This window comes from Syzygium oleosum, unplaced genomic scaffold (genome assembly GCF_021117445.2).
Source record: "Syzygium oleosum isolate NSW1041296 unplaced genomic scaffold, Sole_v2.1 Sole_v2.14, whole genome shotgun sequence".
NCBI classification, from domain to species: Eukaryota; Viridiplantae; Streptophyta; class Magnoliopsida; order Myrtales; family Myrtaceae; genus Syzygium; species Syzygium oleosum.
The window spans coordinates 6,443,357-6,456,308 of NW_026607498.1; the positions used below are offsets into that span (position 1 = coordinate 6,443,357).

The 12,952-nt window shown below is 44.6% G+C and overlaps 2 protein-coding genes across 2 annotated transcripts; both read left to right on the forward strand.

Moving 5' to 3' along the window:
- Nucleotides 1-199: 199 nt before the first annotated feature.
- On the forward strand, nucleotides 200-2,370 carry LOC115689994 (ubiquinol oxidase 3, mitochondrial-like). The gene is made up of 4 exons (XM_030616206.2): nucleotides 200-676; nucleotides 848-976; nucleotides 1,293-1,781; nucleotides 2,156-2,370. The coding sequence occupies exons 1-4, from the start codon at nucleotides 239-241 to the stop codon at nucleotides 2,213-2,215; spliced, it is 1,116 nt and encodes a 371-aa protein (XP_030472066.2). The 5' UTR covers nucleotides 200-238; the 3' UTR covers nucleotides 2,216-2,370.
- Nucleotides 2,371-6,343: 3,973 nt separating this feature from the next.
- On the forward strand, nucleotides 6,344-8,766 carry LOC115690009 (ubiquinol oxidase 2, mitochondrial-like). Its single transcript, XM_030616230.2, has 4 exons — nucleotides 6,344-6,874; nucleotides 6,996-7,124; nucleotides 7,867-8,355; nucleotides 8,467-8,766. The coding sequence occupies exons 1-4, from the start codon at nucleotides 6,506-6,508 to the stop codon at nucleotides 8,524-8,526; spliced, it is 1,047 nt and encodes a 348-aa protein (XP_030472090.2). The 5' UTR covers nucleotides 6,344-6,505; the 3' UTR covers nucleotides 8,527-8,766.
- Nucleotides 8,767-12,952: the final 4,186 nt, after the last annotated feature.

Below are 12,952 nucleotides of genomic sequence, written 5' to 3' on the forward strand. Positions count from 1 at the left end.
GCATTTGCAAACTACCAAACAGTAAAGCACTCCCTACTTTTCTCCTCAAGAATGCATAATTTTCTGGGGGTCAACTCTCTCCACCGGTCAACACAAACGTTCCAGGAACTCTGCAGGATTTCGTGTCAAAGCAGGACTCGAACTATTCAAACGCCTGCTCTTTCCTTCGACTTTCGCAGGTGCGAACACAATCATTCGGAGCCGTAGAACACCTGCAAATGCCCTCTCGTATAAATGCATGCCTTCCATGGACTCAGGAATTCATAGTCAGACCCACCGCAGAAAGAAAAGACCAGAAACGTTTCGACACACGACCAACCCATCTTCAACAGCTCTCTCTCTCTTTCCCATCATCTGCATTGAATATCGCCGTTTCTCTGAAGTCCTGCACCTGATGAACCCCAGTGCCGCAACCAAAATGTCCGGGCTGTTGCTCGGGCAGCTCGGCCAGAGGGTGCTCTCGACGTCGGCCTGCCGGGGTCTGGTGGCCGAGGCGTCGGCTAATTTGAGGCATGCCGGTCAGGTCGGCGGGGTCCGATACAAGAGCAGCCTGGCCACTGATGCCGCACAGGAGGAGAAGGGTGAGAACACCAAGGCCATTTCTAGCTACTGGGGGGTCGCTCCGCCTACGATCGCCAAAGAGGACGGTTCGGCCTGGAAATGGAATTGCTTCAGGGTATGCACACAATCACAAAAGCCCCCGTCAATTGTTGCATAAGAACATGTCCTTTCTTGAGTTTGATGGAACTTTGTGTGGTTGGCTGGTTGGTCAGATTTCTGTGTTCTAGTTCTTATCTGGGTCAACGCGTGATTGATTTGTTTATCTTCTTCTTCGTTTCGTGGACAGCCATGGGAGGCTTACACGGCAGATGTTTCTATTGATGTGGAGAAGCACCACAAACCAAACAATCTGATGGACAAGTTTGCTTACTGGACAGTTCAAACTCTCAAAGTCCCCGTTGGGCTCTTCTTTCAGGTTAGCACTTCTTGGTCTGCCTTTCCCAACTCTGACTGCTTAGGAAATTTTTCAGAAGAACAATTTGAGCACCGGACGCGTAAATTCGGCGAACCTGTCAAGATCTCTTGCAATATTAGCTCAAACTGCTCGCATCAGTGCTCATTCACATGACAGAAATCTCAATTGAACCGCTCTACTAGTACAGTGAAAAATTTAGATACTTAAGTTACATGAATTATGTTTGTGAAGCTTATGTTGAACAAACAAAGGGTCCTAGTCTAAATTTCTTTGGCGTTTTGTTTTCCTAATTCTGAGTGAATGCGATCTTCTGCAGAGGCGGCACATGTGCCACGCGATGCTGCTGGAGACGGTGGCGGCTGTGCCAGGCATGGTCGGCGGGATGCTCCTGCACTGCAAGTCCCTCCGGCGGTTCGAGCACAGCGGCGGGTGGATCAAGGCACTCCTGGAGGAGGCGGAGAACGAGCGGATGCACCTCATGACCTTCTGCGAGATCGCGCAGCCAGCATGGTACGAGCGCGCGATCGTGTTCACCGTCCAAGGCATCTTCTTCAACGCCTACTTCTTGGCCTATGTCGTCTCTCCGAAGCTGGCGCACAGGATTGTTGGGTACCTGGAGGAAGAGGCAGTGATCTCTTACACCGAGTTCCTCAAGGACTTGGACAACGGCAGTTTCGAGAATAGGCCGGCACCGGCAATCGCCATCGATTACTGGAGGTTGCCCCTGGACTCGACGCTGAGGGATGTGATCGTGGTGATCAGAGCCGACGAGGCTCATCACCGGGACCTTAACCACTATGCATCGGTAAGGCCTAATCTTGTTCAATTGGCATGTCTTTCGGACATGTGCATAATTATATGAATTCCATCGAGCAACCTAGTTTTAGTCCAGCTGGCACATTATCGCAAAACATCAATTTTAGGGTCTAAACATGTGAAGGGACCATAACACAAGACAACATATTCGATGGTTATCACACGTTACATCATCGGCTAAAGTGGTGTAACGCGATCGATTATAAAATTGACTAATGCGAAATGATCATCCATCCGCTTTCGTCGTGACTTTTAAGCACCTGTTTTTGTCGTAGTTTACACTTGCACATCATATTATATCATAATTCTTATGAGATTGTTGTTTTGAGACTTATAGAAGATTTTATTAATTGAATTATGCAGGACATACAATGCCAAGGACATGAGCTGAAGGAGGCCCCTGCTCCAATCGGATATCATTGATTCTTATATTATATATTTATATGAGAAATTCCATTAATTTAGTGTGGACTCTTATCTATAACGATTTGTTATTATGTAATCTCTAAATGTAAAAAAAAAAACATTTAATCTTACGTATCAAATGGAAGCACGTATGTATTAAAGCCTTTTAAGCACCCGATCAATCTTATCCAATCTCATCGGTTAAGCTGTTGATTTAGTCCGGATCTGATGTCATTCTAACCATTGATTAAAGATAAACTATATGGTTTTGGGATGGGAAAATTACCAAAAAATTCTTAAACCTATAATTCAATCCTAAACTTTTTTTTTTCAATTGAGTCCTAAACATTTTGCATTTGTGCCAATTCAGTCCATTGGACAATTTTTGCCGGAGATCGCTGACATGACGCAGGTCATCCTACGCAGCATGACTGGCACTGACACAGATAATTTTTAATAATAATTTGATATTTTTTGAATTTTTCTTCATTTTTTTCTTTTCTTTCTCTTTCTTTTATTTTCCCTTCCTTCTTCTTCTTCTAGCCGATCACTGGACCTTGGCGATCGGCCAAAGATGAGATCAGGTGATCAACTAGAGGAAGAAGGAAGGGAATAAAACAAAGAAAGAGAAAGAAAAGAAAAAATCAAAAAATCAAAAAAATATTATAATATAATTTAAAATTATTCGCATCAGCGTCGACCACGCCACATAGAATAGCAGGTGTCCATGTTGGCTACTTCTGATTAAAATAGGCCAGATGGACTGAATTGGCATAAATACTAAAAGTTGAGGATTCAATTAACAAAAAAATATAGGTTTAAGACTGCATTGACATAATCAAAATAAATTTAAAACTTTTTTAAGAATTTTCCTATTATGGGATCTAATTGATACGATAGTGATCAATGTTCATGAGAATTGAGATAGGGGTTAATTAAAAAAAAAAGCATCAACTTTAGGTCGAGGATAATTCTAGCCCGAACTTTTTTTTGTTCCGTAAAAAAGTATCAACTTTAGGTCGAGGGACAATTTTGGCCCTAACTTTTTTTTATCCCGTAAAAAAGTACAAACTTTAGGTCAAGTGACAATTCTGACCCCAACTTTTTTTTTGTCTCATAAAAAAGCACCAATTTTCACTTAAATCTCAAATATGGCCCACATTGACTTAGAACCATTGATTATCTAACTTCACTATTCCACCTTGGCAATAAATCCACGCGGCTTGCTGACTGGATTTAAAGCAATATTCATTATTTTATTCTCTGAACCACAATTTGAAGAATAACGATGAAACTGTTCGTCTCCTTCACTTCACCGGCAAGTCAAAAAATATCTTCAGATTGAATCTTTCTAGGCAGATGTAATCTGAAACTGACCACTACCTATCGACAAACACTGTAGACGAGATTCGCCAAGCTCACCATCATAACCTTTTTTCTCAAACAATGATGACTTTAGACAGAAAGTCAACGGGGGCCCAGATTTGAGATCAAGGTGAAAGTTAGTGATTTTTTATGAGATGAAAAAAATTGAGGCCAAAATTGTCACTCGACCTAAAGTTGGTATTTTTTTACTGGACAAAAAAAAGTTCGGGCCAGAATTGTCCTTCGACCTAAAGTTTGTGTCTTTTTATGGGACAAAAAAAAGTTCGGGCCAGAATTGTCTTTCAATTTTAAGTTGGTGCTTTTTTTTGGAATTAGGCCAATTAATATATGCCTTTTAACGAAAATACAAAAGGAGCTCAAATTCACTTGTGAGAGATCATTGAAGTCGTACATGTACGTTCATGTAGTACATTCATGTACTTCGGCATATTTTGATTAAGGTTTCTTGACAGAACTTCCCGACAGCTCTAAAGTTCTGTCAAATGTCGGCTCTTCCCCTTAAGATTTTAAAAATGAAAATATATTTTAAATATTGGAGAATATTTTTTCTAAAAAATTCATTTCCATTTTTAAAAAAATGAATAAACGAAATATATTTTTGGCATCACTTACAAAACATCATCGTCTGACTGCTTATAAAAAGAACTAATAATTAGAATCTTCTGATTAAATCGCACGAATTCTCGGTCCAAGTTCTAGGGCTCCTGATATGGTCCAATCTCCAAATTCAACGCGACTGAGTCTCGTACTCGATGATGGCTTAAGATGGTCAAGGTCGACTTTTCCACCGGTCGAGGGAAAGAATGTTCAAATTCTTTTATTAGTTAATTAATACTAGTGTCGAGCCTCGTGCCACGCGTGGGTGTGACCATCGACGGAAAACATACGAATAGAAGTAAATCGTTAATTGGAAGACAAAATTTCAGTTCATTTTAGTTGAGTGGGCATAATGGGTAGTTCTGATCAATTTTCAGGTATAAATATATAGATATAGATAAATCTAGACCTGTCAAATGGGTAGGTCGGATCGGATTTAAGTCGGGTCACAAATGGTCCGATCCAAATGGACCCATTAATCCGTTTATGACCCATTTATGTGCAATACAATTTTCTTGACACATACCCGACCCGCCCCAATCCATATTTCTAAAACACTTTCATATTGTTAAATCTAGGAAAACGTCAATTTAAACTGACATGAGAGTGCAAAGTGAGTGAGCGCGAGATTGAGTGAAGGCAAGAAAGATGAGTTAAGTTTAAATAAGTTGTTAATCCATTTATGATCCATTTAACACTCATATTATACCTATACCCATTTATGACCCATTTAGTAAATATAATTAACCCATTAATGATCAATTTATGATTTATATGGATTAATAAATGAATTTATAATCTATTTTGATATGTCTAGATAGATCGATCCGAAACTATTCGAGCTTAGAAAGGGCACGCGTCCACCACACGCCAAATTCACGTTAAGAGAATATCCCACCCGAAGAATGATTTACATCAACCACTGTTTCATATTTTATTTGGTTTTTTTATTCTTGATTAAGCACTAGAAGTTAATCGCCACTAAGCGCGAAATGTAAGCGCTTACGTGATCGCGGCCAATGAGGAGCGGGATTCTTCGAGGGCCACGAGGAAAAGTTGAACACGTCCATCGTTCCCGGACCGCAATCCTTAATTGATCAATTCCTACGACGCAGCCTCTTCAATTTTTTATTATATTTTTTCTGTGGTCGAAAGCCTCTTCGATTAATTAACTCTTAATTAATCACTCTAATTAAAGGTGAGCCCGTGCTAGCTCTCCTCCTTGGAAAGTTTGACCCAGCATTCCTCAAATTGCCTTTTTGGAAACTTCGAATCCGCGGTCAATTATGGAAATGCCCATGGAGTCGAAGGAAACGGTGTATGCACTAGGGATGACCGGACCGGACCGGCAAACTCCCGGCTCCTAAAATTTGGAACCAGTGATTGTTGATCGGGTTCTCAGTTCCAGATGTGGATCGAACCACCGGGACCGATTTGATCATATTTTATCACATCTTTAGTGTCTTTCCAATTGATTAAATATCCAAAATATTTATAAAAAAAAAGAGCTTAGACTGTGCAACAGCACTTAAAGTCTTGCAAATAATAGGAAAAAAAAGAGATATCACCGTTCGTTCCTGAACCCACCTAGGAATTAGACCGAACAGATCGGTTCGATCCGATCCCGTTCCAGGACTAGGCGAGCCGGTTCCCGATTCCACAAATCGGGAACCGACCCTCCTTCTAATTCAGTTTCAAATTTCGGGGTGAGTCGATACTAATCACCCCTTTTGCCGTTAAATGAGAATTCATTTGCTGCGAGGTAGTGCCAACGCGTGCCGTTTTAAAAGAAGGGCACTTTAATCCACCCAAAAAAAGAAAGAGGGCATTTTGGTCAGGACGAGATATTTTCCATGTAAATCGAATTTCGAACGGTCCCGAAGAAAGCGCCTCGCTGTCTGCCTTGCTCCCCAAGTAGCGTCGTTATCATCGAACCTTCCTCCCGTGCCCCAAAATCGGCAATTTCCAGTTGTCAGGGGCCAATTCCCGGCCGACACGCGTCGCCTCCTCGCCCCGTCCACGTAGGCAGCCCCACCGTCATTCCCAACTCACGCCTCCGTCCGCTCGAGGCGGCGGTAGCAGCAGCGAAGCAACGCTAGCCTGTCTCGCCCGCGGTTATTTACGAAAATACCCCCAGAGCCGTCACTATATAAAGAAACCGTCTCCTCAAAACCTCCCCCTCACGTACGTGAAGCCATAAACCCCACGACGAACGCCAACGCAAAACGAACCTGATACTCCTCCCATACCCCTCGGGCGCGCAGAGACGATCGGTTTTTCCCTCCTCCTCCTTCGCTGACCGGAGCGGCGACGGCCACGGCGACGATGATGATCGGACGGCACCACGGGAGCAAGCTCGCCGGCGCCACCCTGGCTGCGCTGGGCCAGAGGGCGTTCGCGACGGCCTCCGTCGCCCGCGGCCTCTCCGCCGGCGAGGCTGCGGCGGCAGCCAAGTATCTCTGCTCCGTCCCCGCTCGCGGAGCGGCGACTGCCTGGCTCAGGGCTCCGGCGATCGGGCTGCGCCACGAGAGCACCCTGGCTCTCGGGGAGAAAGAGGCGCGGCAGGACAAGCGCGGGGTCGCCGGTTCCGACGGAGCGAGCCAGGGCGAGAAAGCCATCGCGAGTTACTGGGGCGTGGAGCCTTCCAAGGTCACCAAGGGCGACGGTACTGAGTGGAGGTGGACTTGCTTTCGGGTAACGTGCATTTTTTTTGTTTTTTTGCCTTGTTTGCGTTCGAGTCTGCTTTTTGGAGGAGATGTTTGTGTTTGCTTCTGTTGCTGATGAGATGTTGTGACGGGTGGGGCGGTGGATGAAGCCGTCGGAGACGTACAAGGCGGACCTGTCGATAGATCTGAAGAGGCACCACGCTCCGCTGACGTTCCTGGACAAGTTGGCCTTCTGGACGGTCAAGGCCATGAGATACCCCACCGACATATTCTTCCAGGTACGTCCTCGTGTCCCCGTTGATTTAGGGCTGGATAGGGATGTGATCCGGCAAACTTTAGCTCATCTGGCGGGTGGACGCCTAGTTCTCCGTCTGATTCTAAAGCCGTATGGGATATGGGATCGGAAAGTTGTATTATCGGCCGATCTACACGTACACCAGGCCTAGGCATGTCGAGATCTATTAGAATGTTTGACCTTAGAACGCGTGATTGCATGATCTTGGTGTTCCATAGAACATGGACTGGTCAATGTTTTTTGTGGACTTGTTCCCTGTGGAGACCAAAGGAATCAGGGCTATTGCGTTGCTCTTTGAAATGGACAAAGTTTTACAGTGTGTTTGAATGGCTACTTGTGATTTCAGCCTTCTCGTTTCTTTTTATTTTTTTTTGTTTTTTGAGGGGGGTTTGTATTTGCTTCTAGCTTTTAAGATTTAATTTTGTTTTGACGGAACACCTTAACTGTTTATAAAAAATGTGAAGTTGATGCTGGACTTTTCTTTATTAAATATCAAAGTATTTCTTTATATTTTTTGACATTGTATATATGCATTCAAATACGGGTTCATGCATCTAATTGGTAATTAAGGGGAAATTGTCTTCTTTCCAGCCACCGTCCATCGTCGGAGCTGGACTTTTTTTTATGTTAAATTATATCTTTGATATGTAAGGGCATAAGAGGCTAGACACACGCGATCCACTCCAAGAGTTTGACATAAACATTTATTTATTTCTTGTAAACAGAGAAGATATGGCTGCCGAGCGATGATGCTAGAGACCGTGGCAGCGGTACCCGGCATGGTCGGAGGACTGCTTCTGCACTGCAAATCGCTGAGGCGGTTCGAGCACAGTGGTGGTTGGATCAAAGCCTTGCTAGAAGAAGCTGAGAATGAACGCATGCACCTCATGACCTTCATGGAGGTTTCGCAGCCAAGATGGTACGAGCGCGCCCTCGTGTTTGCAGTCCAGGGCGTTTTCTTCAATGCCTACTTCGTGGGCTATCTGATGTCTCCCAAATTCGCCCACCGGGTGGTTGGTTACCTCGAAGAAGAGGCCATACACTCGTACACCGAGTTCCTGAAGGAATTGGACAATGGAAATATCGAGAACGTCCCGGCTCCGGCCATCGCCATCGACTATTGGCAGCTCCCCCAAGGGTCCACTTTAAGGGATGTCGTGCTCGTGGTGAGAGCTGATGAGGCACATCACCGGGATGTGAACCACTTTGCATCGGTAATGATCTTATTCATAGTGCCTCTGAAATTTTATTCGAGCACGTGTACAATTTATTCATGCGATTGTATACTTAAACCTGACTGTTTTTAAATGGATGAATTGTCGCAGGACATACATTACCAGGGACGTGAGCTGAAGGAAGCTCCTGCTCCACTTGGGTATCACTGAAATATCCCGCGTCACCATAGTGTTGTGAAGGACTACGAGTTCATATATGATCAAAGACTCTTGTCTTTTACTATGAAATAATAGTGGTACTCATTACAGTGTGTACAATCCACTGTTGTGTTCATTAATATGATAATGGTTGCTGGAGTTCGCCATCGTGAACCTTTTGGTAATTCGACTTTGATTCCTTTCGCTCCATGTGAATAACTGTTGCTGAATGAAGAAATTATATTTGACCGAGATCATCTGTTCTGATTCGCGATAGTACTTTTCTAATGGCAGATTTATGAGATAAAAATGATGCGAGATATGATGGGCTCCGTTGGTTTCAAGAAATCCAATTTGGCAACAGGGCATTGGTTTTGCTGTTGATAGAAGAATTGGATTTCGTCCGGGGAGAAGGTTTCTGCTTGAAGCAATTGATAAAAGTTCAAGCCATGTCTTCTCTCCTGGAACTCCTAGGGAGCCCAAACGGTAATTGCATAACAGGGAACAACTATGAGTCTTTAGAATCGATCCTTCTGAATTCACATTTGTTAGAGACTAGATAGGAGTCAACTTTCGGTGATTGGAGAATAGCAGTTGCAAGTATGGCTGGCCCAAAACTATTGTGTCAACTGGGAAGGGTTTAGAAATTACAAATTGCCTTGCAGGGGAAAGTATGGACTGGCCCATACTTTTGACAGAAGACGGTAAACTCACGCTGATTCTCTCGAATGGAAGGATAGATTTAAATGGAAACTTTCAGGTGTCGGTGAACCAATTCAATCCAGGTTGAAGAAAGTACGAAGCAAAGAGGCGAGATGGTTATCGTGATGGTGATTCCGTGTGGTGGGTGTCAGTTCAGCGAACAGCAGGCAACTAACTACCTCAGCTTCTAAACGTCGCCCGCAGTTGGGAGATGCTGAAGGTTGGGAGGACATATAATTGATTTTAGCGTGACGGTATCAGTATGAGCCTCTCCACCATTGTTTACCGCTAACTGGCAACTATAGCTTGGATGAAAGATTAGGGTATATGTTCTTTCTCTAAGCACACCACCATACTTCGCAAAAACGAATACAAGATGAACCGGTGGTAGCTGCGCTACTTGAGGCGGAACGAAGTCGAACCAGAAGAGAAGCCCTGGAAGGGATACAGCACCGTTCCTGCTTATACACAAGTTCTACAAATAGAATCACCTCGAATGATCTTTGCAGAGATCACCTGCGGCAGATGGGAACGGCTCGTCCCCTGGGAAGATCTCTAATAAGCAGCTTATCGGCTTCTTGGACAGAAGCTCATTCATTTGAAGGAATCACCCTGACACTATGAAGATGACCCCAGGAAGACCCTGGAAACCTTCGTTAGTTGGACTGTAAGTACAGCCAACGGCAAAAGCCGATCAAGTGCAAAAGATAAAAAGACTATCTTTACCTGATTTCTATATAATGCTATTTTAAAGAAAACCTTTTGGTTTCCTCAAGGAAAGTTATCACCAAAGCATATAACTCGGATTGCCATTTTTCAAAACTTCAAATTAATGCCCCCTTCCTTCCCATCCTCTGCATTCGATTACCAAAATGCCATATGGAGTCGAGTCGATGATAGCGTGCGAGAATGCATGGATCAACATAATGCTCATTAGTATGTAATTGGAAATTTATCAATGGGTTAATTCCCCCCCACCCTTTAAATTCAGCGTGACCCCTATCAATATCAACCCTAAATTGAGAACTATAAGATAATGACATCCAATATCATTCGCTTACTTTTTGATCGAAATATCATTCGCTTACTAAAATTATGAATTTTTATGGCTAGATCATATGTGGTGTGCCATTTCCAATTACTTCTTTGCAATTCAAAATCAAGAAATTACACTCGCCAATTTCCTAGGTGTCTCCGACCCCAAAAAAAAAATTCCTAGGAGTCCAAAGGGACACGGCTATTTTGTGTGACCATTGTTAGATAGGACACTTTGGTCAAAAGGCCATATTTGCCCTTGCACTGCTCCCCGAGTATCGTCACCTCATCTCACCGTCCGTGCCCAAGATCGGCAATTCAGTTGTGAAAATCCACGTCGGATCGACACATGTCACTTCCTCGCCCTATCCACGTGGGCATTCACCGTCATACCAACTCACGCCTTCAGAAAAAAAATATTGAGTAGGCCTGTCTTGTCACGTAAGTCGTGTATTACTCCATTCATTGATCGTGCGACGTGTCCATAATAGGTCACTTGTCAAATTTTTTCTCTTAATCTCTCTCCTCCGTTAACCCCCGTCTTTCTCTCTAAGCTCGCTCTCCGCAACAACAGTAGCCTCGCTCTCTTTCCTGCTCTTCTCATTGCTCCTCTCTCTCCTTCTCCCTTCGGCCCTCTTCCTCACCCACACGTCCCAGACGTTTACCAAAAAGTTCAATTGCCCTCTCCCTCACTTGAGCCCGACCTCTGCACCTCCCGCACCGTCACCACCGGTAGAGTCGCCAGCACTGACCAAGCCGACTAGATCTAGCCGAATGGCCCCGATGACGGGCATGGACTAGTGTCGGCCGGCATCACTCGTAAGCCGCTTGTCCGGACTTGGATCTAGAGAACTCCTGATCTTGTCTCACCCACCTTAGTCTCCAAGTGCTTAACAAATCTAGCCAAATGATGATGATGACGACGGCTTTGGACAAGTGTTGGCATCACCCACGAGCCTCTCGTCCATGACTCGTCCATGACTAGTGATCCTGTTGTCCATGGCTGGCCGGTGACGCTATTATCCACGACCACGAGCATCGTCCATGCCCTCAAAAAGACCAAAAGAAAATCGGAGAAAACAAAAAAAAAACAATGACAGAAGAGAGAGTAACGAAGGAGAGAGAAAAAAAATCCGAAAATTCGGAGTCCAGTCGGACACGTGGCGAGCAACGAGTGAAGCGACGCAAGGCAAGACAGACCTACTCAATATTTTCTCCTGTTCGGGACGGCATTGACGTGGCAGTCGGGGACTACCTAATACTTATACATACATGCACCAGCGAAACATGCAAGCCTGTCTCCCCAAGGTTATTTACGAAAACACCCCCGAGCCGTCACTATGTAAAACAACGCCACCTCTAAAACCCCAGCATCGGAGAAAATATTAGGTGACTTGAATACTTCACGTAGGCTATGCAGCGCACCATTCAGCTGCTGACACGTGGCGAATCGGGCCCACCATTCAAATTTTGCAGTCCCCCGTTACTCCACTTTGAGATCTTCTCTCCTCCGTTACTCTCTTTCTTCTTTCACCGTTTTCTTCCTTTTTCTTTTTGCCTTTCGAGACCACGGACGACGCTCGCGCCTGGATCGCAGCGTCACCAGTCAACCATTGACGACCGCTCACGAGCACGCCGACGCTCATCCATGGCCGTCGTCGGCGTCGTTGAGCATGCTGTTGATCCCTTTGGGTATCCATCTTTCCCATCCACCACGGACGCCAGCCATGGACGACGCTCGTCCATGTCCACGGTCGTCGTTGGCATCAAGCAACGCCGGAAGGGACGGCTCGATCTGGAAGTTTGGCCAGCGTCGTTCGCGGCCACAGTGCAGAGATTATGGCCCCCAAAAATAGAAGGAGAAACAAAAATTGAAGCTCTGCTTCTGCATTGTGGGTCCATAACGGCGGTGGTGTGCTTCTGGTATGTGTACCAGAAGAAGAAGATGGTGAAAAGTGGGCGAGAGGGAGAGGTTAATGGCGGGAAGATAATATTCAGGGAGAGAAGTAATGGAGGAGAGAGAGAGAGAGATGTGGGAGAGAGTAAAGGTTTATAGCGGGACCCACCTTGCCGCGTGGCATTTATTGGATGGAGCGTTATACCATCTTAGGTGGCATATTCAACTTCGCCTAATATTTTGCTCGAGGGAAAGAATAACCGCATCTTGTTGTCGCCGAATGAAGAACTGGTAAATGTTTGAGCGAGATGATCAGTTCTGATTCACGATGGTACTTTTCAAATGGGCAGATTTACGAGATAGAAAAGGGATTGGTTTGCGGTTAGATCGAAGCATTGGAGTTTCGTCGGGGGGAGAAGCTTTTTCTGCTTGAAGTGGTCGATTATAAGCTCAAGCCATGTCTTCTCTCCTGGAACTCCGAGGGAGCCCCAATGGTAATTGCAATACAGGGTAACTAGTATCGGGCGTAACCAGTTTTAGGGTCGATGCTTTTTGAATTTGAACTCGTTAGAGACTGAGATATAGCAGTTAAATTTTGGGGATTGGAGTATAGCAGCTGGGATGTTTATGACTATAGCCGACAATTATCGGGTCAACTGGGCAGGGTTTAGAAACTACAAAGTCTAGCAACATCTTTACAGCAAAATGTAACTTCTCATGTTGGTTGTTTCGAATGGAAGAGCTTATACTACATCAAGTTTTACAAATTGAACCTATAGATAGGAAAACATTTTCCGTGTTTTC

Bases quoted from the DNA above. Each gene is read 5' to 3' on its own strand.
- LOC115689994 (XM_030616206.2), top strand. From the start codon at position 239: ATGCCTTCCATGGACTCAGGAATTCATAGTCAGACCCACCGCAGAAAG. The intron at 977-1,292 runs GTTAGCACTTCT...GATCTTCTGCAG, and splicing joins CCGTTGGGCTCTTCTTTCAG to AGGCGGCACATGTGCCACGC. The intron at 1,782-2,155 runs GTAAGGCCTAAT...TGAATTATGCAG, and splicing joins ACCTTAACCACTATGCATCG to GACATACAATGCCAAGGACA.
- LOC115690009 (XM_030616230.2), top strand. From the start codon at position 6,506: ATGATGATCGGACGGCACCACGGGAGCAAGCTCGCCGGCGCCACCCTG. The intron at 6,875-6,995 runs GTAACGTGCATT...CGGTGGATGAAG, and splicing joins GGAGGTGGACTTGCTTTCGG to CCGTCGGAGACGTACAAGGC. The intron at 7,125-7,866 runs GTACGTCCTCGT...TCTTGTAAACAG, and splicing joins CCACCGACATATTCTTCCAG to AGAAGATATGGCTGCCGAGC.